We start from the raw sequence: 25849 nt of genomic DNA, 5'->3' as shown, positions 1-25849 counted from the left end.
ACCCCTGCTATTCAGCTGAAGGGACTGAGCAATACTGGGCTCATAGACTTTTTCTTCTGTACACTTAGAAATAATAGCAAGGTCACAAAGCCAAGCACTTGAGAATTAGAAAACAAGTGTCAGTGTGCTATTAGTTTGTCTCCTTTTCTCTCGTGTGGCAGTAGTCATTCACAAGACAAAACTGTTTTCTGCTGCTCTCCTTCTCTCAGGAGTGAAGTCTGCACATGACATGCATGAGGCACGCTGCTCAAAGAGAACCATGCAATGAGGTTATTAACAGCCTTCGTTCACAGCAAAATCCACAAAAGGAGTTTACCACTGTGCTGTTGTTCATTACAGACCAAGAGCCCAGCTACCCCTGAAAAAGCCCATAGAGCTGTGGACAGCCACTCTGCACATGTGGACAGTGTGAGTACACTTTTTAAAAATGATTTTAACTTAGAGTTAAATCTTTAGACATTTAACAATCCCCAAATGACTTAATAGTCAGTTTCCCATTTTCTGGGTGCCCAACATACACGATGATAAATGTAGGCCAGTGGATCTGTGCTGCAAACTGCTTTTCTTCGGAAAAATTAGCTTTTCTTTGGAAAAGTAAGCCCTTCAGGTCTATACAAGAGCACTCAAAGTTTGTCAAAATTGCTTCTGATTTGTTTTCTTGATACATCAGAACAGCAAATACCACTGTCCAAAGTATACTGTGAGGATTACACCTGAAGTACTGGTACCACAATTAAAATGACTGCAAAAAAATACAATAAAGCAGGAACTTGATCAAATAGCAATCTCAATACCAACGGAGGCAGGAAAGCTCTGCAATGCAGACTGTTAGAATATGAAGGTATGACAAAAGTAAGTTCACAGAATTTTCTAATTTTTGAGTGCTTAAGTTCAAAGCCATGACTGTTATTTGAAGCTGTGGTATATAACTTCTGAATTTATTGTTTAATCCAACCTAAAATTGAATTTTACATTGAAGCCTTGTATTAAAACCCACTTATTTCAAAACTACAGATCAACTCCTGATTCACCACACAAACCTCTGCTGTTCAAGCAGAGGATTCAAGAACAGCAGTCATGATATGCCATGCTGAAGTGCAGTAAACTGAATCAGAGCTGGCCAGTAGGTTCCAAAGCCATTTACAAACATGAGACACTAAGAAACCCCACCATAGATTTTGGAGGTTTTCTATCCTATCCCACTCTTCCTGACCAGGAAAGGAATCTTATCACTTCACCTTTTATTCCCATTTTCTTTCCATTCTCAGATACATGTCTAGCTGCCTTTGCAGAGAAAGCAGACGAACACTTCCTAACCCTATGCCTGTCTCTTAGCTTCTAGAATTTGGAGGTCTGGGGAGTGGACCGTGGAGGGTGTTCTTCTTTGTTTTTCCACAAGTTTCACCCTTAATTTCTTTCTCCTCTTTCTCAGTTCAAGCTACAGCATCTCTGCAAGCAGAGAAAAAAAAAACACTGGAGAATTAGGAAGTAGTTTCTTGCTCAGCTCACTTAAGGTCATATTCACAATGACACCTAAGGTTTTAAAGGCTAAGCTCTAGTAATTTTCATCAAACAAATTTTCAAGGGCTTGTGACTCAATGAAATTTGGATCAGGTATCCCAAGGATACACGCTTCTGTCAAAAGCCATTGTACTTCCAAAGCCTGGGACTCACATTTCCACATCTAGACAAATTAAACTTCCAGTAAAAGTCTTCAGAAAATTATAAAATATTCTTCCCACTTAACCTTCTGAGAAACAGTTCAGCTGCTGCAATGAAAAACACTAAAGTAAAAGTTAAAGATCAGTAGTACATACCACATCCACATACTGTCACTTGCATACAGCAGAGTGAATGCAAATGTGTTATGTCTGAGATGGAAATGGTAGTGGGAGAGAGATTCTGCAACTGACCAGTATTTTAAGCCTACGGGCTTAGCAGTTCACTAAGAAATGAGATGATGAAAAAAAGAAAAAAAAAAAAAAAAAAAAAAAACACCAAAAAACCAACAAAACAAACACTGCAAAATAGCAGCAATCACCAAAACAGGCCAAGAGAACAGTTACAGGAAACTACAAAGTTCTGCTTAGTCTTCCTTTATCAAATATCCCCTCATCCCACAGCTTAAGGAAAGACTTGTCTAATAGAAAAAGAAATGATGACTTCTGGTTTCATTTATCAACTGGAGATTAGTAGGGTACAACACGACCTTTGTATCTGTAGAAAAGTGATCCCTATTATTAACACATTCTTGCTCTCACAAAATAATTCGATAGGTTATATATTTACCATGCGTCATACTTCCAGTGAATTCCCTAAATACATTTTCATACAGAAGAATGTCTAAGTTCCATTTTACCCAACATGTCTTTCAAGTAGAGGCCAAATTATTCTTCCGTTTGTCCTTCTGCTAGACTTTACTATAGTTTTAATGCCAAAAGGAGCCAACAACAGAACAAGTAGATGAAAAGTACTAAAAGCTTTCCAGAGTCCCTTTATAGTACATCTCAGTCACCTCAGAACTACCTTGAAGTTGCACTGTCAGTGATAATTTCTAATTTATGAAGCAATTCAAATCTGTTCTCTTTGAGCAGGGATTCTCTAAATACAAAATCCGTAATTTTCTTACAAACTAGAAGGATATTATCTTCCATATAGCCAGATGGAGCCTCTCCACAGTATCAGTACACTCTTACTTCATGAACAGCAATTCGTGTTCAATTTACCGGTTACAAATAGCAGCAAGTAAAGCAAAATGTACATAAAGTAAAACGTTCATTTATGAACAAACCTGACAGGATGCCAGAAAAGAGGTGGAGAGGCACAGGTCAGCAATAGCCCCCTTTCATCATCATCTACTTCACAGCAGTACTAGCTACAAGAGCAAAAGTTTAACAGACACCTACGCCAGACTTTCCTTCACACCTCCAGAAGAGACTCCTAACCCTACCAGAACCTTGCTCAACACACAAAAAAGTTTGATCCAGTATCAAGTCTAATTCCCTCTTTCAGATCTGATTTTCTTATCCACAGCAAGCATAAACAAACCTTAATCCTTTCTCCTTCACAGTGTTTTTCTGTATTCAAATATCCGCGTGTTCCCTCTTCCCTAATTTAACAGGCTAAATGAATGTAGGTACCCTCAAACTTTCTGGACTTCTGTTCATTCTTATTTTCCCTTGAATTTACTCTAATCATTATACTTCTAATAAGACACACTCATAAGTCCTCAAATCATCTACCAAGGTGCTTTTTAAAAGTAAATCCAAAGTACTGAAATTCAATCTTAAGAGAAGGTTGTGTATTTTATCTTAGCACTTTGCAAACTGAAGGAAGGCATTTAAAGGCCAATGTGAAAGAACTTCATTTACATTTGCTTTTCTTAAGATCCAGCAGCGGTTGTTGCCACCTATGTAGCATTTTTTACTTTCAATACATGAAAGATTCTGTAGTGTCAAACTGCATATCTGTGCCTAGCTCAGTCCCTTCTTCCTTGCCAAAATGGCTGAAATCTACCTAAGTGCTTCAGGACGTGGAATTCATTCATTACAAAGGTACTTGCCTCTTGTGACACCCGATGGACCGCATATATCTGAGAACGGAAATACCTTTAAAAAGCCCCATGGTGTTACAAAGTGCAACACTGGATGGTCTAAGCTATTCCACTCAAGTTTGCTTTGGCAGATATTCAACCCTCCTGTCTATTCCTGCCTTGTTTTCACTCGCAAGACTTGGAAGAATTCCATTCATCAAGTCTACCTAGATGGAGAATTAAGTTGGCCTCTAAAATAAAACGGGGAGGCAAAGAGGGAAAAGTAAGGCAATTCAATACCGTTAACAATTTTCTCACCATGGTTCTACGTATGCAGCACAAAAGTGGAAGGAAAAAAATAGTTGAAATTTGAAGACAAAAATCTGCTTTTCAAGTCATGCTGCCTGATATAATACAACGTTAGCTAAGTATGAAAATCTATTTTTGTGAAAAAATCATTACAAAAATAATGTCTCAGAACTGTTTTCTGCTAAAGGTAGTAAAGGAAAACATTCATTTCACATAGTATAATGGTTTTGCAACAATTGCTTACAAGAGATATTTGCTAAAATGCCTCATAAGACTAAAGAGCTTCCAGTCATGCACATATTTTATGTATATACCTATAGAACGGAGAAAAATTTGTACATGTGAGTATTATATACACACACATTATATATGTACACACACCATGCATAACGTAGAATTCAAAGCAAACAAAATTAATTTTCCATTTTATTTCCAGATATTTCACTAAATCACAACTGTCACAAATGAAGATCTTAGTCACAACCAGCCAGATTCGAATTAAATTAATTACTTACGAAATCTAAGTTACTTAAAGCTATACAATTCCTTTTACAGTGACGTGAATTTGACTTCTACAAGCCAATCTGGTTCGGCAGAACCTACAGAGTGTGCTGAAGTATTATTTCACAACACGTCACCCTTGGTAGTATATTTTCTCCTCTGTGACACAGCTAAATAATCAATCAGACCACATACTCAAAGATCTTCTTGAGCTCCAAGCTTTTGCCAAATACTACAGTTTAAGTCGGAACCTTGAAGTTATGCCAAAGCCTTTGAACATCAAACTGAGGTATTCTTAATATGCATTTACTCAAATTAGAAATAAGTTCATTACATACAGGATAAAACAATTCAATAAGACATTAAAATTATAGCTTAATATCTACATTTTAAAACAAGCGTAGAAAACAAACATGAAAAACAATAAAAAAAAAAATAGGTAAGAAAAATGAAATTAGCTTAGGTGGCAGATAACCATCCTGTTTTTTTCCTAGGCCAAAAGGGACTAAAATGATAAATGACAACTTCCGTAGATGGGTTCTAAGATAAGCAAGTTACCTGATTCTTACCAAAACAACCCCCTTTTCAGAAGTGATCTCATTACATCAGAAGTTTCTATCCACTTTTGAAACAACAGGGCTTTAGGACTTTCAATAATGTGGAAAAAAAAGTCAGCCTATTGTCAGCAAGCTTAAATACACAGCTGGACTCTGCATGCCATGGAAAAATATTGAGGTCTACAGATCAACAAGTTGACATTCACAGTACATTACTTCCACTCTGTTAACTGTTTTGGCAAGCAGCGATTTCTTGTACAGTCATCAAGAAGTACAGACAATAATTCTTGCATTCTCCCTTCTAGGTCTACACGAGACCCTTGATTAATGGTGTCTGAGTTTCACAAGTAACCTAAATTGACATGTTTAGTAGGGAAGACATGGAAAACTGCTTGCCTACCAGTAGAGGTTAATCATGTAGCTCCTGTACAAAGATTAGGCTTACAAAAGATGGGACAAATTGCAAAGGGACAACAGACTGGTAACTTCCCACCACGGGAACTCTTCTGAAAAATTTAATTATTTCTCCACAAGACTCATCTCAACCAACAGCTGCTATTGCAAGACTGCAATCAAATGCTATTCTCTATATCAGAAGAATAAATAAGGAATGTTTACAACCTCTGAACTCATTTATTTCAGGTATACTCATTTTCAAAGTGATTCCCCCTGAGCAACTCAGATCAAGCTACTCAGTTATGGCTTTGCTTCTCAAAGCAGTTTAACCAGACATCTAAATTGTCCAAGACAGTTTAACCACTTCTAATAACGTAATGAACTTCAGAGCATGCAGCAGGTAAATAAATCATGGTGCTCACTATGACATTCTGTAATAGGATTACAATCCCAAAACCCACAAGAGTTAAGAAAAATCAGGCAAGGTTTTTATTCCTTTTTCCTGTGCATAATTGGTGGAAGAATAGCTACAATGGTCACTTCGGCAATCAAGACTATGTTTCTCCTTGTGGAAATAGATTAAGAAGCACTTACATCCTTACTGCTATAAACTTAAGGCATTTTTTTCTCTGAAACATATGCAGTATGGAATATCAATTCATTTCAAGTGAGATTATCAAAATTGCCGCACTGCACAAAATTCCGATATGGAATTCCATTTAGTTTTTTTTTTTTTCCCCTCCTGCAAGCAGACTCTCACTTCTTTCCTTTATGTCTTCCATATACAAATAGGCTAGGGATAGCCTGTAAGTGTGTTTCAAGAAAGCCACAAACTGCTACTTCATGCCTCTGTCTCCTTTCACGTCAGGGCTTTTATGCTGGCTGTCCCTGCACTGAAAAGGAGACACTGACTTCTTCTGCTGGCCAGGCCCAAACCTAGTGTTTAGGACATGGCAGTACAACAAAACTAAATGCTGTCCCTAAACCTGACCTCTCAACTAAGAACAGTAAGAAGCAGGTCTTCAGCCTTACCTTGGTACCACATTCAAAAGCGATGACTCCAGAACTTTGTTCAGCTAAGATGCTTTGACTGAAAATTACATGCAAACACTGCTCTGAGGGCTCAAGAGAAAATGGGAACTCATTTGTCTTTAATTCTGTGAACACAAACTGCCAAGAATGCTCTATGATTCTGTAGCTAACCAAGCTTTTGAAAAGTCATACACGTCTATCATGAAAAAAATCTTAATGTCTTCAAGCTCAGCAATTCCAGTCCAGAGAAGCATTGCAGTAGGAAGGGCTGTGCATACCAGTGGCTTCTGACACACACTGCCAATGGTCCCTCTCACCCTCAACTTGTAAACCTCAGTGCAACTATACTTTATACATCCTTGGAGAGGATTAATTTAATTTTTATTTCCTCTCTGTGTTTGCTTTGGAGGTTTGCAGCTTGAGCAATACATATGACTAAAATTTGGCAGCAGATGTGTAATACAAAGTATATCATTTCAGGCTGGCTAGCACATTCAGGAAAACAACAAGCAGGCAGTGAGGACAGCTTCATCCCACATTCAGAAAGTGAAAGACTGATGTAAGAATAAGGAAAGGCAAGATATTTTCAGGAGCTGAACTTAAGACAGACGGAGCTCAATACTGTCCATGTGGCACAGGAAATACAGTGCTCAGCAAAACAAGCTTGGATCACAGAGTAGAGAAAGAGGAGAAAGGCATACAGGTCTTCAAACCCACAGTCTTTCCATCATCCAGTGGTATTGCTGGCATTTTGGTTACTAGTGTTATCCAAAGCATGTTAGAGTAAGGGTAACACTAGGGCAATGAAAAGAGGTATTGCAGCCACAAGAAAGCAGACAGAAATAGAAAGATTTTGCTGGGCTGACTTGTATATTTGAGCACTGTGTTAGATTAAAGAACATGTGAAGCATGTTGAGCACAGTTTTTTTTCAATGGAAGAAGTAGGAATTAAGCTCTGAACCATACTATTTCCAATGTAAAATTCAGTGAAACATCCAAAATTTCAGTCTCAAGTTTTACTCCATCAGCTGTTCTTCACAAAGAATTTGTAGCACGTTATACTGAACCAGTGATGTTCTATGCACAATGGAAAGTACGTTCTATCACATTCCAAGTACACAGCAACAGGATTACTTCATTTTTAGCTTGTGCATGTTTTTTTCCCATGGCTGATGTGCATTTGCCCAGCTGAATCAAACACTCAGGATGTGGTTCTTGGCAAATACTGCTGTCATGACCTTAGCATTTAAAATACTTGATAAGAGTGCCAATGCTTCCCAACTCTAACAGACTATCTATAAGGACAGGTAAGCTTCTGACACTGCAGTTGTACGTACATCCACATTTTCAGTACTATACCGCAGAGAAGCTTTATGTTTAATGTAGAGTTTGCTACCTCTTCTCTTATCTTTTGGCAGTGCTGTTTCATTTCCTCAGACAGAATCCCACGCCTTTAGTTTGAGTAGTCCCTTCACTCCCCAGAATAAAATTCAGTTTGGTATTTCTCTGACATGGAACTGAACTAATGTGAAGCAGAAATGCCAAAATCAAACAAAATCCTAGTCCATTCAGACTCCTTCATTAAAAGCTGAATGTTAAAGCTAAGTATGACCATTCACGTTCAAAAGTTAGACACAAAGGGACAAAAGCTATCAGATTCAACTCCAGCCCTAAAAAAACAACCTTTAAAAAAGTTAATGTTTTTTTCCTACACAGTGTTTGATACAGTCCCAGTATACAATATGAAATGTTCACACACTAAGAATCAGAACACTTGTTTCAGTACCTAGATATGACTACCAGCCTCCCAACCACACCATCACCTTTAAACTTTTGTCACAGAGTGTTTCATTACCTTTGTTTTGGTCCAAGTACCTGTATTAGAAGACCATCGTTATGCAGTTATTTAAGATGACATGATTTGCAAGACAGTGCAACACAGTTAACAGTTAAGCACCTGGTTTTTCCTGGCCTTATTCTGTAAACCTACAAGTCTTTCCTTGCGGAAATGCTTATTTTTCTACTGCTTCCAGACGTTAAATAGGAATGGCTCTGACCAGGACACCTGAGGCTTCAAAATTTTTGGCTAATCTGCACATCTGCATTAAGATGAATCATCCTACAGGCATCCAACTTGGTGAGCAAAGGCATAACTTCACTCTGCCAAGAGTTCTGCGTACGATGCCCAGACAAACTGTGGTCAGAAAAGAGTGTCCTTCATTTGGATCAAATTACCAGACATGATATACACAAAGGATATTAAGCTAGAATGCCAGTAAGACAGAGCAGGAGGTTAAAGATTTCTGAAGACTTAATCCTGAAGATGAGCAAAGCTGTTCATGGAACAGAAGGGTGCCTGCAACACCGGGTCAGAAAAAACAGTCATCACTGCTGACAAATTACTTCAGCTGATACCTGAGACTCTATAGCATATAAACATATTCAGAGCCAGAACACAACTAATGGTTGGGTTTTTTTAATTTGTTTTTTTCTCCCCCAAGCAGCAACTGAGGCAACACACTCTTTTCAACTTTTCTAATGAGTAAACATACATATACTTCAGCCTGCTGTGCTGCTGTGTGAGGTGAGGGCTGGCAATGTGTTTTCAGTTGAGCATCCTTCCATGCCAAGTTTTTAGAAATTCCAGTGCACGCACAGATGGGAAAAGTTGAAGCTCATCCAGGTCTTGTACTCAGTTTCTTTAACAGAAGTTAATGAATATGAACATAAATAAGCAAAATCATACACAAATAGCACCTAAAAAACACACAAGTTTCTTGCTATAGAGAAATGCATTAGCATTCAAATGGAGACTGGTATTAATGACAGAATCATTTTTCATACCAAAGGTGACCTTGCTCCTGATGCTAAAAAGAAGCTGAGAAACATTCCTTAGATTTTCTGGGAGGTTTCAGTTAGCTATTTTCCTTCTGTCGAGGCTTTGTGTGAAGTTTTATTACTAGCTTTAGGGATATTATTTTTCTACATCCCTTTGACAAAGAGGACCGGTTATTTCAGTCCAGTAACAACTTTGTAAAAGGTTGGGTGTGCTTTTCATCTACAAGATCCCTATACTCCTGTGCAAATGAGTCCTTGTAGGAATGGTTCATCAAATATTTCCATTTTTAAAGAAATTTTACTGATGAAATATATCTGTGAGATTACAAGGCATCCTTCTCAAAGATTAACTGAACTATTTCAAAGTCTTGAAGAAACGTGGCTTCATTAGGGCTTAAGACTAGTAACTGAAACTTATCTTACATTTGCTGAGATTAAAAACAACTTCATCAAGAATGATACGTGAACTATTTTTAGAGCCACAGTCACAGAGTGAAACCCCAAAGTTTACCTTTTGGATTCATGAAGACTATCTGATTACTGAAGCAACACGATAACATCAGTTTTTCCAGGAGTCACAAAATTCCAGAGGTTCACTACGGTTATGTTTGCTGTTAACTGAACCATCCACAACAGAATGCTCCTTTCTTGGACCTGAACTGGCCAACCACACAAACAAAAGGACACAATTTCTATTACGGGGCCAAAGGAAACAATGTATCTTTTCAGCAGTATCTCAGCCCTTATGGTTATAAGAAAAATACATCATACTGAGTAAGAGTCAATAGGATGTAAATGTTTCGTCATATTTTAACCACCTTTTTTATTTTAGTAACTTCACAGCTAATGTATTTTGTTTCCCAGCTTCTTTCACTTAACTAGCTTTACTGCTTGCACTTTCCAACTATGTTCTTTTTCCTCCACCCTATGATCCTAGTTAGACCAGCATTTTAAGTTACTGTTACACTCTCGTCCTTTCTCAAGTAGCACAGCTTATAATATATTTCAATAGGGTGGCAGTCACTCTAATTTAGAACTCCTAAATATTAAAGAGTAAGGAAGTCATGGCATATCATCCTTCTATGCTCATTTTATATCTGAGATATATAAGAAAAGATCTTTCTGGCACAAATAGGACTAAATAAGTTGCTTTAGATATGTTCCTACTTCTGTGATAGTAGTAGATCCACACTGGAGAATATTAGAACCACATAGAATTCTGCACTGAAGTATGAATAACAAGTTACAAGCAGAGCTATAAGAATAGTCTGAGCATTAATTTACCAGCAAATTTGAGAAGATATCACTGCTCTTCTCATTAGGCAGGTGTCCAAATCCAGTTCATATATCCTTTTGAAATCGCAGACAAATGCTGGATATCTACAGGTAGCCATGACAAATAACTTAGTACCTTCTTACCTAAGAAGTGCATGATGTTTTGAAGCCTCATAGGTACAATATATTTTTAAAAGCCTGATATCATCACAGCAGAGAAACATTCCTTAAAATGTCAGGGGAAATTGAAAAGGAAAAAAGTACTACTTTTTGCCGTGTTTTGGGTTTCTTCTCCCTTGCCCAAAGGCACATTCTTAGAAAAAAAAAATAATGTGTACAAAATTAATAGACCAGCACATGAAAGCATTTACAGATCAGGCTGAAGAAAGACCAATTATCCTTCACTTGAAACAGTCATTGGCAGAATCTGAAGCTAGTAACCGAATGGTCCAGCTGTTACTTTGACAGAGATAAAACTTCATGAAGGACAACACACTCTTAGCAAATCCAGCCAAATATTTAAACTTCAAGAAATGCTGTGAGAATCTGTCTTCCTCAGTTAGAGGCTGATAGAAATGATCTTCACTGAATACTGAAGGAAGCCTGCGTATTCAGCATCCATCCAATGCCGCATCAGAAAAAAAAAAAGAAAAACAAATGTTCCTCTGAAGAGTTTTTTTCCCCAGCAGATGTTAGTCAAGTAGTCTGACAAAGCAGCAGCACCAACAGACACTCAACTACTGACTGCTGTCTGTAGTTTCAGCAGCCAAAGCAGATTCAGTGTTGTGAGTTTTGGTGAGATTCAGAGTAATCTGTTAAAATTGGGTACGTTATCTACTTGATCAAACTGATTCACATGCTTAATGTTTCAAATACAAACGTAAGGGAGGACAAAGTGCGTAGTACAACTGTATCTGAGATACAAGGTCATTAAAAAAAAATTGGGGAAGTTTACTGAAACAGTACAGAAAAGGTCCGCTTACAGTTAGCATCAGATTGGACTGTAATTCTGGCTCAGATTCCAAACAATGATTAAAGCCTTGTTTTAGAGAAAAAAGGTGTCATTTCAGAAAGTAAAGTTCAAACTAACGGTTTATCTCAGTCCACAATAAAGAAGGACCAGATGACCATCAGGTTCCCAAACCAGAGCCAACAGATGGTAGCCTGGTTACGCTTTTACCATTTTACCACATTTGTTCCTGTTTGGAAGACAAACAAAGCAAAAAACAAATAACCACTAACACAGTACTGAAATAGCCCTCCCTGGTGCCAAGCAAATGACGGCTTTGCACAGCGCAGGGCTTCTGAAGTTTCAGGTGCCACACAAAGTTTTTATTGCTCAAGTGGGATCTAACAAGCTAAGCTGTCATGGCTTATAAATGTTTATCTTGCCAGTGAGGGGAAAAAACAGAAATCTGCATTTATCTGCATGAACACAGAAGTATTTTCAAATGAAGCAAATCACAAGCCTCACAGTTAGGAACAAGAATCTGTTCCTTCTGCCTACATCTTGAGATCTCTGAATACAAATATTTCCAGCTGGGAGCCTCTGGAGGAGAAATATTTAATTTTAAAAAACAAGTAAAAGACTTCCCACAAACAATAAATACTCAGTAGTCCTGTAAATTTTCATTTTTATACACAAGATGAAAATGGGTTTCATTTTAGGAAAACCCAAAAAGAGGTGTAGATTTAACTAGCACTGGTAAAAACTGAAGTTTAATTATCATGAGTCTAGTGACAATTTACAATGAGTATTTGTGGTTTATCCAAGTCACAGCAAGCAGAACAAGTTTCAGTCATTCAGAACTCAAGCGTTCTGAAATCAAGCTTCGTCTCAATCATGCATTCACATCCACAAGGCAGAACAAACAGGACACAGGTAGGCTAGGTGAAAAATCCCTGTACTTTGCCAGGACAGCTGAAAACTAGTTGATCTAAATGGATTACCAGATCTTACAAATGAGTATTTACAATGCATCTCCATCAAAATCCCACCTGCCTTTTGGCAAGACTTTATGCACACAATAGATACCAACAGAGTAGGTGAGAAGAAACCTCCCCTCTTTCAACATAGTTGATCAGCTGCCACAGGTCCGTGTTTTGCTGTGTTAGAAAAGAAATCTTTATTCAAATCGTAAAAATGGCAAATATACCTTGATTTTCAAGGGGCTGCAGCTCACAATCCACACTCACATTTAAATATCAAAAAAAGCCTTAAACATGAGAAGAAATATCAAGATGGAAGGTTACTGAACATGAAACAGGAACACCACCGCAACACAAATTAAATGTTGAACACTGGATGATTAAGACAAGAAAAATGTAAACTGCTCATCATCAGGTTATACTCATAAATTCTGCTTATACCTAATGTAGTGTCATTGCCTAAACCTATGATGATCCACCAGTCAGTCAGAATTAACAAGAAATAAGAATTACCACCATCTGTTCTTGAACTGCCATTTTCATCAGCCAACCTCAGTGCATATGTCAAAATCTGAAGAATGCTAGTGGAAATAAGATGATGCCAAACTTCAATAACGTGAGAAAAACACCATAACAAAGCATTATGGTACAGCAGCAACAGATGAAGAGAGCAAGTCAGCAACATCAAGCAAATATTTCCCAAGTCTGCAGCTAGGTTTAGCACTGTTGGCAATATCATTCTTATGAAATATACAGCCATTTGATAATCTGACAATAATAAGTGATAGAGGAAAACAGAGGAGGATAGTTTGTGTCATAAATTTAAGCTATGGTTCAGCACTTAACAGGAATTGTCAAGTTAAAGGCAAAAACCTGATCAAAAGAATGAAATAAAATTGGAATGGCAAGTTCTAGAGTTAATCTGAAGCAGTTTCCTAGTGTCAGTTCATAAGTTCTAGAAAACAGATAGGCCATACATATTTAAATATACATTATTAGGTTATATATATTCTTGAAACAGTTCAGACATAGTCTAGCAATTAAAAATATATTTTTTAGACTAGCAAATGTTGGGAAGTCACCAGATGCTTCAAGATGACTGCTTTTCTGAGAAGGAAAAGTAGTTATAGCACAGGCAGTAACAAAGAACAGCTGAGGGTCAAAAACTCCCTGTGACAGTGGTATACAAGTGGATTGGTACAAAACTTTACAGAAGGAATTACATCTGGGATTCCAGGTTTCTTAAAATCAGATTTAAAGATAATTGAGTAGACCATAATCACTCCTACCAAGCATCACATCTTGTGCTGGAAGAGCTAACGCTAGGCTTTTAAACTGAGGTCATTTCTCTCTAACTACACTGTAAGTGCATTTGCTCACATTTCAGGCAGCAGATCAAGTAAGACTGCAGTTTTATGCACCTCTCCAATTTGTTCCTAGTATTGTTTGGGCAGGCTTTAAGCATTTGGCTATACCATTTCAGTACAAATTAGCCAGAATAATGTAAGGTTTCAATTCGCAGTTTTAACCTAGCCAACATCCTAACCACTTTTGCCTTGTATTTGAACTCTGATTTAAACGCCGACTGCAATGGTATTGTTACAATTAGCAGAACAGCTTTGCAGGAACACTGCCTATTAGATAGCAAAAGCATACAAGATGTGGTTAAACACAAAAAACAAGGGCTAACAACAAGCCTCTATACTACTTTGTACCTTCACATACTGCTCGAGGTGATTATACTTGTGTATGCATTCAGATATGTTGGTTGGAGGAATTTAAATAGTGAGCTCTGTTTATTCTGCCAAAGTGTTTATAGATTTGGATTTATTAACAGTCACGCCTCCCATCCCTCTTATTCCTCCCCTATTTTTTTGGCTTCAAATGACTCTATTTTGGCACATTGAGTAACGCAACATTTCACTTTTCTAGAAAACTTCACGGTCAGGAAAGTAACACAAAACCCTAGGAAGCTTACCTGGTCTCTAGTTTCACTGCCAACTGAAAACAGCCACAGCTCACTCAAAGCCAACTGAACCTCAGCCCAGATCCAAGTAAGCAGGGGCAATTTCAGTAATTCATATCAAATTCAGACATAGCTTGTTGCACAGAAAGACTGCATAGACAGTACTTCAACAGGAGAACCAAGAGCCTGAACTCCCAAAAACACTGCAAAGACATGAGGACAGAGATAAACAGGGAGAGAACTGTTGCCATGAATTAGGAATTACGCATATGCTTACATGCATTCAGGAAGACCAGATGTAAGTTCACAGTTCCAGCACTGAATCAGTCAGTGTCTAATGTTAAAGACAAAACGAAAGGAAAAATACTAAAGAATCAAAGTGGGAAAAGATTATTTAACAGGTATCAGACATGAGAATGAATCAAAAAAACTCTTCTTGGCAAAAGGACAGTAAAAAAAAAAAACTAGGTTGGAAAACAGCATTTCAACAATTTTTTCCATAACATACAATTATTTGCATGTCCAGAGAAGATGTACAAGCCTTTCAGAAGCTTCAGTGGAACTGAACAAAGTATAGCTAAACAAAGCTATCTACCTTATACCATGAAACACAACACACAGAAGAGTTGCCAATTCATCAACTGATTCTCCGGGATTTTCATCTCTCTCTGAAATAACATCAGGACTGTACTTACCCAAATTTTCCAACTCAGATGCCTCTTCTTCATGAAACTACTTTAATATCAAAAGATTCAATATCAAAAGATTTAATTTCATCTTCCTAAATTTTCATAATGTCCATCAAGTACAACGCAAAGATCTCCTTAAACACACCAAATCAATTAAGAGCTGTTTGGAGATACAGAGACACCCAGCCTTTTTAAAGAACGGGATTACGAAGCCAGGAGAGATTAACAGGATGACATCTTCCCTGAAAAGACCCTATAACGTGTATTTCATCTCACTTTTTTTTGCTCACTGGTAAGTTGAAATGAAAGGCATATATCCCAAGTAGAACTTTTTGTATTCAACAAATGTCACTTAATATGTGCTCACAAAAAGCACTGACAAGGGCTTTCTAATACAGAGCTCAAACAATTCTGGAAAAGAAGGTTCTACAAAGTTCTTCAGGAAAATTAGAAAAGTCAATTACTAATTTCTTACACTTCTGAGTATGAAAGGCTGGGACAGAAATGTATATCATTCTTAGATAAAATAAGTTACAGTGTGAAACTACTGCTTTGAGAGTTCTCACATATCAATAAAGCTCAATCTGTCTTTCCATAGTTCATTAAAAAATTGTTTGAAAAGCAGCTGCTTTTTCTATTTTTCTCTACAGTCCTCCAGAATGACTTCGACATTTTAGGTGTCAAAGCAGAAATAACTATATTCCCTGTTCCTACTTTCCTCCAGGCATTAATCATGCATTAATTCCCTTACAGTCTGTAGAATAAAGAGATGTAGTAGCAGTAGTCAAATTCTGGTCACTTCTGAAAGTCACTTGAAAGTTATTTTCTTAAGAAGTGAATCAACATTAGAGCACAGCAAAACGTGCTCAAACAAAGCACTTTTAGTACTTTTACTAATGACTTTATGAATGGAAGATAATTTCTCTTGAAAAAGTTTATTCAGCTACGCTCTTTTTCTTGTTAAACTGAATATAAATCCAGTTCCAGATACTTAGGTACCTGGTACTTCTGCAGTTAGACAAAAACTTGAATGAGCACTTGTAATTCTATATTCAGAACAGTAGAAGTCTTATGAATTTTCAGAGCTCTCAGTCAGACTTGTAGATTGCTAGCCACCAGTACATATTTATTTTTGAAGGACTGCAGCAATTACAGACGTGTCAGAATGAGAACCACTACAGGGAGAAGGGTAGTTCTTCATCCACAGCTGCCCCTTCCTCTGGAACTTACTACATGTCAAGAGAAGAGGACAGACAGCAGAAATTCCCTAACACAGACTGGGACTTGCCAACATACCAGCCACTTAAGTTTTGTTATCAGGGACTCAACAGAAAAGGATGCCAAGGACCACAGTAACATTACTTCATTGATCTTAACCAGATGTCATCTCACACAGGGTATACAGTAACACTCTTACATGAGTAATTAAAGCATTGCATATCTGTGAAACGCTACACTTTCACCCAAATGTGATTTAACGAAGTGAATGGTTCCTAATGGATGTAGTTATTCCAGTCACATTACTGATGTTGTTTCTCTCAGAACTGCTGAAAAGCTCAAATAAAACAGAAAGGAGGATGCAACTACCAGAACTGTGACTGGGCATCTCCCTTGCATGTATAAAACAGAGATCTAAACTCTGGATGTAATACGTCTTCTGCTGAGATGCAGTGCCGAAACAAATGCATTTGCTCTCCACACTAAGCATAAAAGGCAATGCTAACATGCAAAAAGCTGTGTCCTCTTCATTTGTCTGCTTCCTAAATTGAGTCACTTTCAAGTTTATTTAAGGTACACGAACATCATGTGATGAAGACAGATGCTGGAGTTCTAAAGATATTGCTGAAGGAAAAAAAAAAAAAAAAAATTCAAGGTCTCTAAAAGTCAGCATCAGTAAAAGCAGATATAATTTTAATTTCTGCAGAATACAGCAACTGACTTCACTGTATTTCCACAGAATTTAAAATAAACATTAACAGGATATATTCACAGGTATTTCAGCACTTAACCTTATTGCTAAAACAGTATTTTTGTTTCAGGCCTAACACTTCATTTTGATTTTATAGAAACTGAGAAATAAATTAGAACTCATACATGAAACTCATGCACGAGTTCTCAATTTAAAGCAGCCTCTGGATTACCATTTAAGAGCATCTACACATGAAGTGCAAACAGTATTGATTTTTTATTTGAAAAGCTGTCAAGTTAACATGAAGCATTCAGCCTGGACATAACATTCCATGCTCTGCAGGTAAGTGTTAGAAGAAAGCTCCCTAACCAAGGTAAGCCCATACAAAAACATTCGGTCTAGCCTTCTAAATCAAACTTTAAACAATAATATTCCGGCTAAGGCCATGTCTAGCAAATTGCATTTAAACAGCCCACAAAAATCCATTTAGTCTTTCATTGCCAGAACAGCAATAGGGGGTAGCAAAAACTCATGTGTTCTAAAGTTTCTAACTGTAAGTGATTGATGGGATAAAGGATTGCAGACAATGTCTGAGACTGGAAAAGAGGTAAAATGTAGTGTATATTCAAAGCTAAAGAAAACAGCATCGTCAGAAGAGGAGACAGAGCAGAGGCAAAGTGCATGCACATCCACAGCTCACCATGCTTTCTTCTGAGCCAAGCTGTAGCCAGACTGTACCCATAGCACATTCAGTTATTTACGCAGAGAAGTCCTGACATCTGTTTTTTGCCTCCTGTCCTTTACTGGATGATAGAAAGTAAAAGCCACAGTGGGTGCAGCTTTAGCAAGAGACAGAACTTCAGTTTCTGCACCAGTGCAGCCTCATCACTGCATCATTCTCATGTGCATCACCGCTATCTTGAGTCAGAGTTTAGGAAGCTGAGAGATCTGCCAGTAACTGTCTACTATTTGCTGGTAGATGCTGTGCAGTTCACCCACGAAGATGTTTATAGCGCTATCAAATGTTGTCTTTTTGAAGCATAAAGATCATCTCCTACAACTCTACAGATATTCATGATCTACAGCATGAAGGAGGGCACTACTGCACTGCATTTAGGTGATAACCACATCTCCCATTCCCATCAAGAGATTTAACTGCTGTAACCTCAACAGCATATCTAAGACTGAAACACCACATAGGCCATTTCAAGCAGGTAGTAACTCATTTCTTGAACTCATCCTCTACAGAAACATCACAGCACTGAAAATTCACAAATAGAATGAATGCAGAAGATCAAATATGGAGTTCATTTGATTGCTCACACAAACAACAAGATAACACCTGCTGCCACGGAGCTTCTGAGGTAGTTTCCTCTTTCAAGGAAGAGTCTTGTCTCACATCTTTCTGCAGTCCCTGGGAATTTATAGCTGCCTGCAAGTATTTTACATAACTGCCTCTCTAACGTAAAGTACCAAAGAGCTGCATGAACTGGTCTTATCATTTCCTTCCTAGTTTTTCCATGGCTTTTCAGGGATTCAACTTCAATAAGTGTTTTGTCAACAGAAGAGAAGAGATGCTGTGCAGAACTGAAGAGAGTTAGGTCTGTTTGCAAAGCTGGAAAGCAGGAGACAAGAAAGGCCTTCAGCCTTGCATAAAAATTCTGTGCTCTTCACAAAGCTAGGCACCCAAGAATTCAGCCACCTCTAGAAATTCAAGGGATGCAAAGAAGCTGCAACTTTTTTCTTTTAAAGAGTTATTTCCCACGCCAATGAAGGTGAGGAAAAGCTTAGCAGCAACCTTTCATTTTCCTATCTACTCCAGACCTAGGACATACACATTTCACCACACACATCACGACTCATTCACAAGACAGCATGCAGTGCTATGAATTTACAACACGGGGTTAAAGTAAAGGACAGAGTTCAAGTGTTTGCCCCAGCTTGAGCCTCATGTTGAAGAGCAATATGCACTTAGTCTCCACGGTGGGCAGGTACTACTGTATCATGACAAGCAAACACTAGAGGATAGAGTACTATAAAGGTAAATTTAACTAAACAGTTGTAAAAAGTTATGAAAAGACATAAGTGCAACTGCTAGTACAGTGCCTAACACAATCAAGCTCTTGTTCTTAGCTACTCCCTAGACATTACTCTGTAACTGAATTGTAAAAAAGCATTCAGTCCTTTAAGTGCAGAACTCTTCTCATCTTGTAGAACATGTGATACCTTCTCTTCATTTGAATCCTCCTACAAGGCAAGTCTACTACACAAGGGGGAAAGAGGCATCATTAGTTAAGAACGAAACCACTGAACAAAAACCCACAGACAAACTGGTTGAAAAACAGGCCTTCCAGTCACAACACTGGTTTGTACAGGACCCTGTGGTTTTTTTTTCCCCCCTCAACACTACTTCCACTTCTCTGCTCTCACTTGCCTTCATAAAACCCTCACGCTCCTTGGTTATGTCATTTAAAGTACCTGACAGATTATACAGCAATCCATATTAATACAGCTCCATTAAGTGACCCATATTAACTGCTCAGCAGAAAAACTTGGTAGCAACGCAACAGCAGAACAGATAGAGGGGTGGACTACCACTGCTGCTATTAAAATAAGTGTTATCTACACACCTTCCTATTTTCACCCTTCCGTAAGGAGTGTAGACTCATGTCTGAAATTGCCTCCAAGAGTGGGAAACATAACTACTATTGTGAACTTCGTATCTGCACAAGAGCTCAGAAAACATCTTTACTACAGCATCTGCTGGCCTGTATTTCAACCTCCCTCACTAATGAACTAAACAGCTGCAAAAATGTGGCGAAGATTTCACGATCTACACCGGTATTCCCTGGCTCTACAATAGGTTAGATTAACAACATAAATCTTAGAGATTAATAAAGAATTATTTTGCATTATCTGATTAGAAAATAAGGGAAAAGAAATGTTTTCCTGATTGAAGTAAAACAGAAATTTAAAGCAATTGTTAAGGACTGACTTCAGAGTTTCCACTACTCCTTTGTGCTTTTTTTCTTGGCTGTCATACAGAAAAGTTAAAATGCTTTTATACATTTCCTAAATTTACTTGGCATCTTGGCAATTCATCTCCTTCATGCACCTCAAAACTTGCCGATCTAAAGCTTAGTGAAACATGACGTCTACTATTCAACTTTATTAACTGTATATTCATTTATTGTTAAATTTACTGTTCAGACTAAAAAGCAGAGATTCTGAACCAGAATCTCATATGATTCACAGGTGCCAGATCTTCATTCTTGATAGGGGATTGTGCATGCCTAACAATAAACTCTCGTGATTTATATGGTCATTTATTACTTACATGAACTCCTTTTACTGTTCAGATTCTACAGTTATAGCTAGACTTGCCAAACGAGAACAATTCAAACCCTATGGTTTCTTCTAACAATAAGAAACAAAGCCAGACTGAAAGCAACCAGAGCTTATAACTTCATTTGTAATGGCAGAAGTCAAAGAAGTCAAACTTATTGTTTTATAATTACCAAGTACAACTGATATATTTTGACTGAATAGAAACTCTAGTTAAGGTCTATAAATGTATCATTTAAAAAAAAAAAAAAAAAAAAAAAAAAGGCTTTCAGCTTACATCACTAAACTACATACAGATTTAATGATTTCCTCTCAGCCTCTGAAGACACTCTAGTAAAAACTAGGGCCAACGTACCTCCATTTAGCAAAGCACACCTACTCACATGTAGTAAGGCAGCAGGAAAGGATCAGCATTTCTCTGTTCAAGAGCCAGTTAGTGCAATGTTATGTTACTACTGACATACCAAACCTTTCCTTCCCCTAGACATCAAAAATCTACTCCCAGGTGGTAGTCTAGTAACTGCAGGTGAGATGCATAAATCTAATTAAATCCTGTCAGCTCTTCATATCTATAGACACACTTCTGAAAACTCTGTAGAAACAACTCACATTTCACGATGTTCTTGATATGAAAATAAGAGGTTCAATTTTAACCTAGAACACATGCCAGAACAAGCTTCCACCAAGTATATTCTTCACAAATAAGTTCAAAATCAGATCACATCTAATCTTAAGCATAAAAAGTTTTTGCAACATTATTCAAAACTCTCCACTCTTTTATTCTGCAGAGAATCCTTTGTCACAAGCTTAAACCAGAAAACACAGCGGGCAGAAGCAGAAACTCGACACAGGAAGAAAAACTGTTTTTTAATTTCTAGTATGCTAATAGCACTGTACACAGAAGGAACAAGGAGGAGCAAAGGTTCCTTTTCTGAAAATAGCTAGGATTATGCAGGGGGGCCTGACCTGAGTAATGAATACCAGATGCCTACCTTCACTGGTAGCTGCATTCTTCTGGGCTTTGGTGGGCGTGTGATCTGTACTTGAACTCACGTCGGATGAGATGCTTGAGCTGCCTTTGCCTGCAAAAGGAGAAAGAGGTAGAGAGGATGAGAAAGAACAAACGCAAGTATCCACAGCACAGAGGAAAGGCCCTCCATATCAAAACCTGGAAAAGTTCCAGAAAGCTTTAAACTGATTTTAAAACAGCTGATGTTCATTTTGGACTCATCTAGGTGGAAGCTGACTGCATGGTAGTTCACACTATATGCATCCTTACATGTACTACAGCTGCAAACAGGCTCCAGTGTCACACGGGTTTCATATTGAGTGAAAAAAAATGTGATTAATGTCATTAAGAGAACTTTCCTAACCAGTTTTCTAATTCAAGTATCTCTAAAACAGATCAGCAAAAGTGGACACTGACCCTTATCAGCACTGATTAAATTCCAGATGTGTTAACTAAGTTTAGATTTAGGTGCTCACATGACCTCTTTAAGTCATTTGATCACCTGAAAATGAAAGCAAGGTCACTGCTGTTTCTTCCTACATCATACCTACTGCTTGAAACAATACAATTTTGAAACCAGTACTTTCATGGTTGCTATTTTTCAACTTGTTTTTTGTTTTTGTTAACTCAGATGGGTGCTGCAGAAGAACAGATGAAGCTGAAATGAGCTTGTCTTTCTGTTCACCTGGAAAGATCTAAGAATTATTCATCTCTCATTCTCTCCATTCATTCTGCTTGATGTCAGTAAGTATGAACAGGGACACACTCTGCTCCTCCAGCAGGAACCAGACCAATCACCCTATCATGGATATACGAGATACACATAGAGAGGAAAGGTAACAAATGCTGTAACACCTTTAGAAATTATCTATTCTTCCAACGCTGCATTGCTAAAACCCTTAAGAATTATGTTAGCTTTTGAACCAAAATTACACTGTATGCAGAAAGCTAGCTGAGACCATGTTTCTGTCACTTGAGTAAACCTATAATCACAGGAATGTTAGCAAGAGACTTTTCTGATCTGTTATTTCAATCAAGCATTCCTTGGGGTTCTGGGTTACAGTATGCCTGGTTTTCATAACATTTAGATGTAAGGAGGAGGTCTGCTTTTTAAAGGTGCCACAACAGAACAAGGATTTAAGTTTTAATGCAAAACGACTGGAGAATGTGCAAACGTAGGTTGCTTCACAACCAAGGTACTGCCACTTAATCCGTCAGCCAACCCTAGAGAATTGTTCTCTGCATAAAGTTGCTTAAGTTAACATGTTTGGATTTGAGAGATGATTGTGGAGTGAAAGGATATTAAAAAGGCCAGAAGGAAGTGAAAAAATAAATGGCTAAGGCCAGTAGTCGGGTGGGATAAAGAGAAAAAAGTGCACCATCAGTGATTCACTGACTGCTTTTCACATTCCTTTAAAGCACACTCAAGAAGCAGCGCCCCTAGAATATCACTTCCATTGCTCACAAGCTGTGGCACAAGTTGAAGTAATGGACTGTGGTCTTTCTAGAAATGACTGCCCCAAAATAGCTCTGGGCTCAGGCAACTACAGTCGCGGTAGAAGAAATCCAAATGAGAAAAGAGAAGGCTAAGTGTGAAATGCTAGTTTCCAGGAAGAGACCAGAGAACTTGGAATGCCTACAGTAGCTGATATTAATGATGAGCTAGTGCCTTTGAGGGTACTGCCACTATCAACAGCAGCTGCAAAGGCAGGAAAACATCTGAGGAGTATCAGCTCCTCTTAACAGACTGATACAAATCAAATTGCCACCACAGGGCGCTGAATGCCAGTACATCCAATAGCAACAGATTATTTACAGAGCACACTTCTGTAGTAACTGTGAAACATTAGATGCAAGTCAAAGTATTTCCCTACCACTTCAACATCAAAATATTTTAACTCCTCGTGAGAAGTCAAAATTGGAAATTAAGAAAAACACTCTTGTTATTGCTTGCATTGGATAACAATTCTTCCTACAAATATACTTTAAGTATTTCATTATCGTCTTAGTATTTTTTGTGTTAGTATTTTATTGTGTTACCATCCTCTTACCACGTACAGCCACAAAACAAGCCTTTTCTCTGTCTACATTGAAATGCTCCATTTGGGCAGGGAAGAGAAGCAAGAGATACTTCCGGGTAAATTTTCAGCAAGTGTTTTAAACAGATTAGCAGACACTACAACTATTCTTGTGATGTGAAATTGCCTAGCTTTAGCTGCTATAGCCTCATGTACACGTGCAAGAAATAACCCAGAAGAGCATTCAAGCCTTCTACATACAAGTTTGATGATGAGAAAAAGTACATACTCAGGAAGTTCATAGATGGCACAAAATGAGGACGTGTGGTTCCTGCACTACGACATCACTGCCATTCTAAGGAACTTTAACAGGCTGAGAAACGTGCTGGCAAGAACCTCAGGAAATTAGTTCAACAAAACGAAACGCCAAGTCCTGCAAGTGGGGAGGAATAACCCCTGCACCTGGACATGCTGAGAAACCATCTACGCAGAAAGAGACCTGGGGGTCCAGGTAGACACCGGGCTGAATACAGGCCAGCAACAAGCCTTTGTGGCAAAGGCCAGTGATGTCCTGGCTGCACAAGACAAAGCACTGCCAGCAAACAGAGGGAGGTGAGTCTGCTTGAAGACTTCACTTAATAAAGTCTCCAGCCATTCTGAAATCACAGTAAGTGATTAGGCAGCAAGATGTGTGTTAAGGGTGTTACAACTGTAAATCAAGCAGGCTTGCATCAACACAGCAAGTAGAATCTGCAAGAGCTAGTTAACTGCATATACCAATAATCCTACCCACGCTTTGCATTCTAATCCAGTCTTTTTGAAGACACTTGCCTTCCTGGCAATAAATATCACTCTGCTAAACAGTTCTAAAAAAAAACCTCAATACCACATGTGCATTTTTATGTAATTTTTTAAAGCATTTTACAGCTTAGTGAATAAGTCATTACCTTAATGGCTACAGGAATTCAACAGTATTTATATCAGAGTGAAACGAACTCCTATCATGCTTGGTGTCACAACTTCACCTTGCAAGCAGTCTATTGAATCTTGTTGCAAATAAGATTATAAAAAATTAAAAAAAAAATAAAAATAAAGGCAGCAGCAGTAAGAAGCTGTATGTCAATACTTTACTGTTCTCTGCTGGTAGTAAGCATTGTCCTATCTTTCATAATTTTCAACGCTAGTTTAAGAATCACTTTTGTGTTAGAGAATCCCTAACTACTAGTCATCAGCTTGCTGTCAAGAACAACTTGCATTTTGTTACTATTCTGTATACATTCCCCTGTTGTCTGTTTCAGGATATCTTTTCTATAAGAAAGGATATCCTTCAGAAGGATATTTGACCAAGTGAACAAAATGCTACCAGTAGATCCTGTTCACAACAATAAACAGAAGACTGGATACTTAAGAAGTTGTTGAACAGAGGCTTGGAAAGTGCACGGAGATGAGCAGTAGGAATTGTGAACAGAGGATGTCACCACTCTTTGACTTCTACTCACACAAAAATCCAGTGAATTTGACAATTTGAAAAACAGGTATTACTACCAAATATTGTGCTTTCTGACTCCATGTGTATGCTGCGCTGGGTCTATGTAACATTTCAACTGAAATTGTTGTTTAATTCCATGGTGAACCAAACCGACCTTATTGAATTGCCAGATGCCCACCCAATTGCTCCCCCTAGTCATATCGTTAGCATTCACAAATGTGGTTACACATACTTTACTTAATGGTGCACTGTATCGTGTTTTGTTCTGTGAGCAAAGATATTCAGGTTAGGGATTCTTACTTTTTTTTTCCCCCCCTTCCTGAGTAGTTTATCACAGAATAGCAGGGATTGGAAGCAACCTCAAGAAATCATTGAGTTCAGCTTCCTTGCTAACGCAGATACTCTACAACAGAACGCACAGCTAGGCGTCCAAATGGGTCCTGAATATTTCCACAGCAGACAACTTCATCGCCTTTTCAGTTTTCCATAAAAATGATAAAACAGAACTAGTGATACTTCTGTAATACTTGTAAACATAAAAAGTGATGTAGAAAGTTAGTACCACCACAGGGGTAAGACAGACAAACTAAAAGCCATTGTTTCCCTAATTGCAGCAGTTACCACTTCATAATTAGTTTTTAGATTTTAAAGAAAACCTGAATATATCATAATGTACTTTTAAATAAGTAGGAGTTAAGAAGAAATTCTTTACTATGAGGATGGTGAGGCATCAAAACAGACTGCTCAGAGAAGCTGTGGCTGACCCACTGTAGAAGCGTTCAAGGCCAGGCTGAGTGGGGCTTTGAGCAACCTGGTGTACTGAGACACATTTGTGTCTATGGCAGCATAGTTAAAACTAGATTTTTTAAGATCCTTTCCAATCCAAGCCATTCTACAAGAAAGCTCATTGCATGAGCCAGCAATGTGCTCCTGCAGCAAAGATGGCTGGCAGAGCGCTGGGCAGAGCGCTGGGCAGAGCGCTGGGCAGAGCGCTGGGCAGAGCGCTGGGCAGAGCGCTGGGCAGAGCGCTGGGCAGAGCGCTGGGCAGAGCGCTG

At 38.2% G+C, this 25849-nt stretch overlaps 1 protein-coding gene across 29 annotated transcripts in view; it reads right to left on the bottom strand.

Moving 5' to 3' along the window:
• FBXL7 (F-box and leucine rich repeat protein 7) overlaps window positions 1-25849 on the bottom strand; it is a 312912-nt gene that overhangs the window by 105408 nt on the left and 181655 nt on the right. For all 29 annotated transcript variants that reach the window (XM_042834860.1, XM_042834852.1, XM_042834876.1 and 26 more), the window contains one exon: window positions 21271-21360. In XM_042834860.1, coding sequence (XP_042690794.1) covers window positions 21271-21360 — 90 coding nt within the window. The remainder of the gene's footprint in view (window positions 1-21270; window positions 21361-25849) is intronic.

Source organism: Centrocercus urophasianus, unplaced genomic scaffold (genome assembly GCF_019232065.1).
Source record: "Centrocercus urophasianus isolate 14NV4802_14NV808 unplaced genomic scaffold, USGS_Curo_1.0 seq_11, whole genome shotgun sequence".
Lineage (NCBI taxonomy): Eukaryota > Metazoa > Chordata > Aves > Galliformes > Phasianidae > Centrocercus > Centrocercus urophasianus.
The sequence above is the reverse complement of the archived record's forward strand: the minus strand, read 5'-3'. Positions and strand labels throughout refer to the sequence as shown.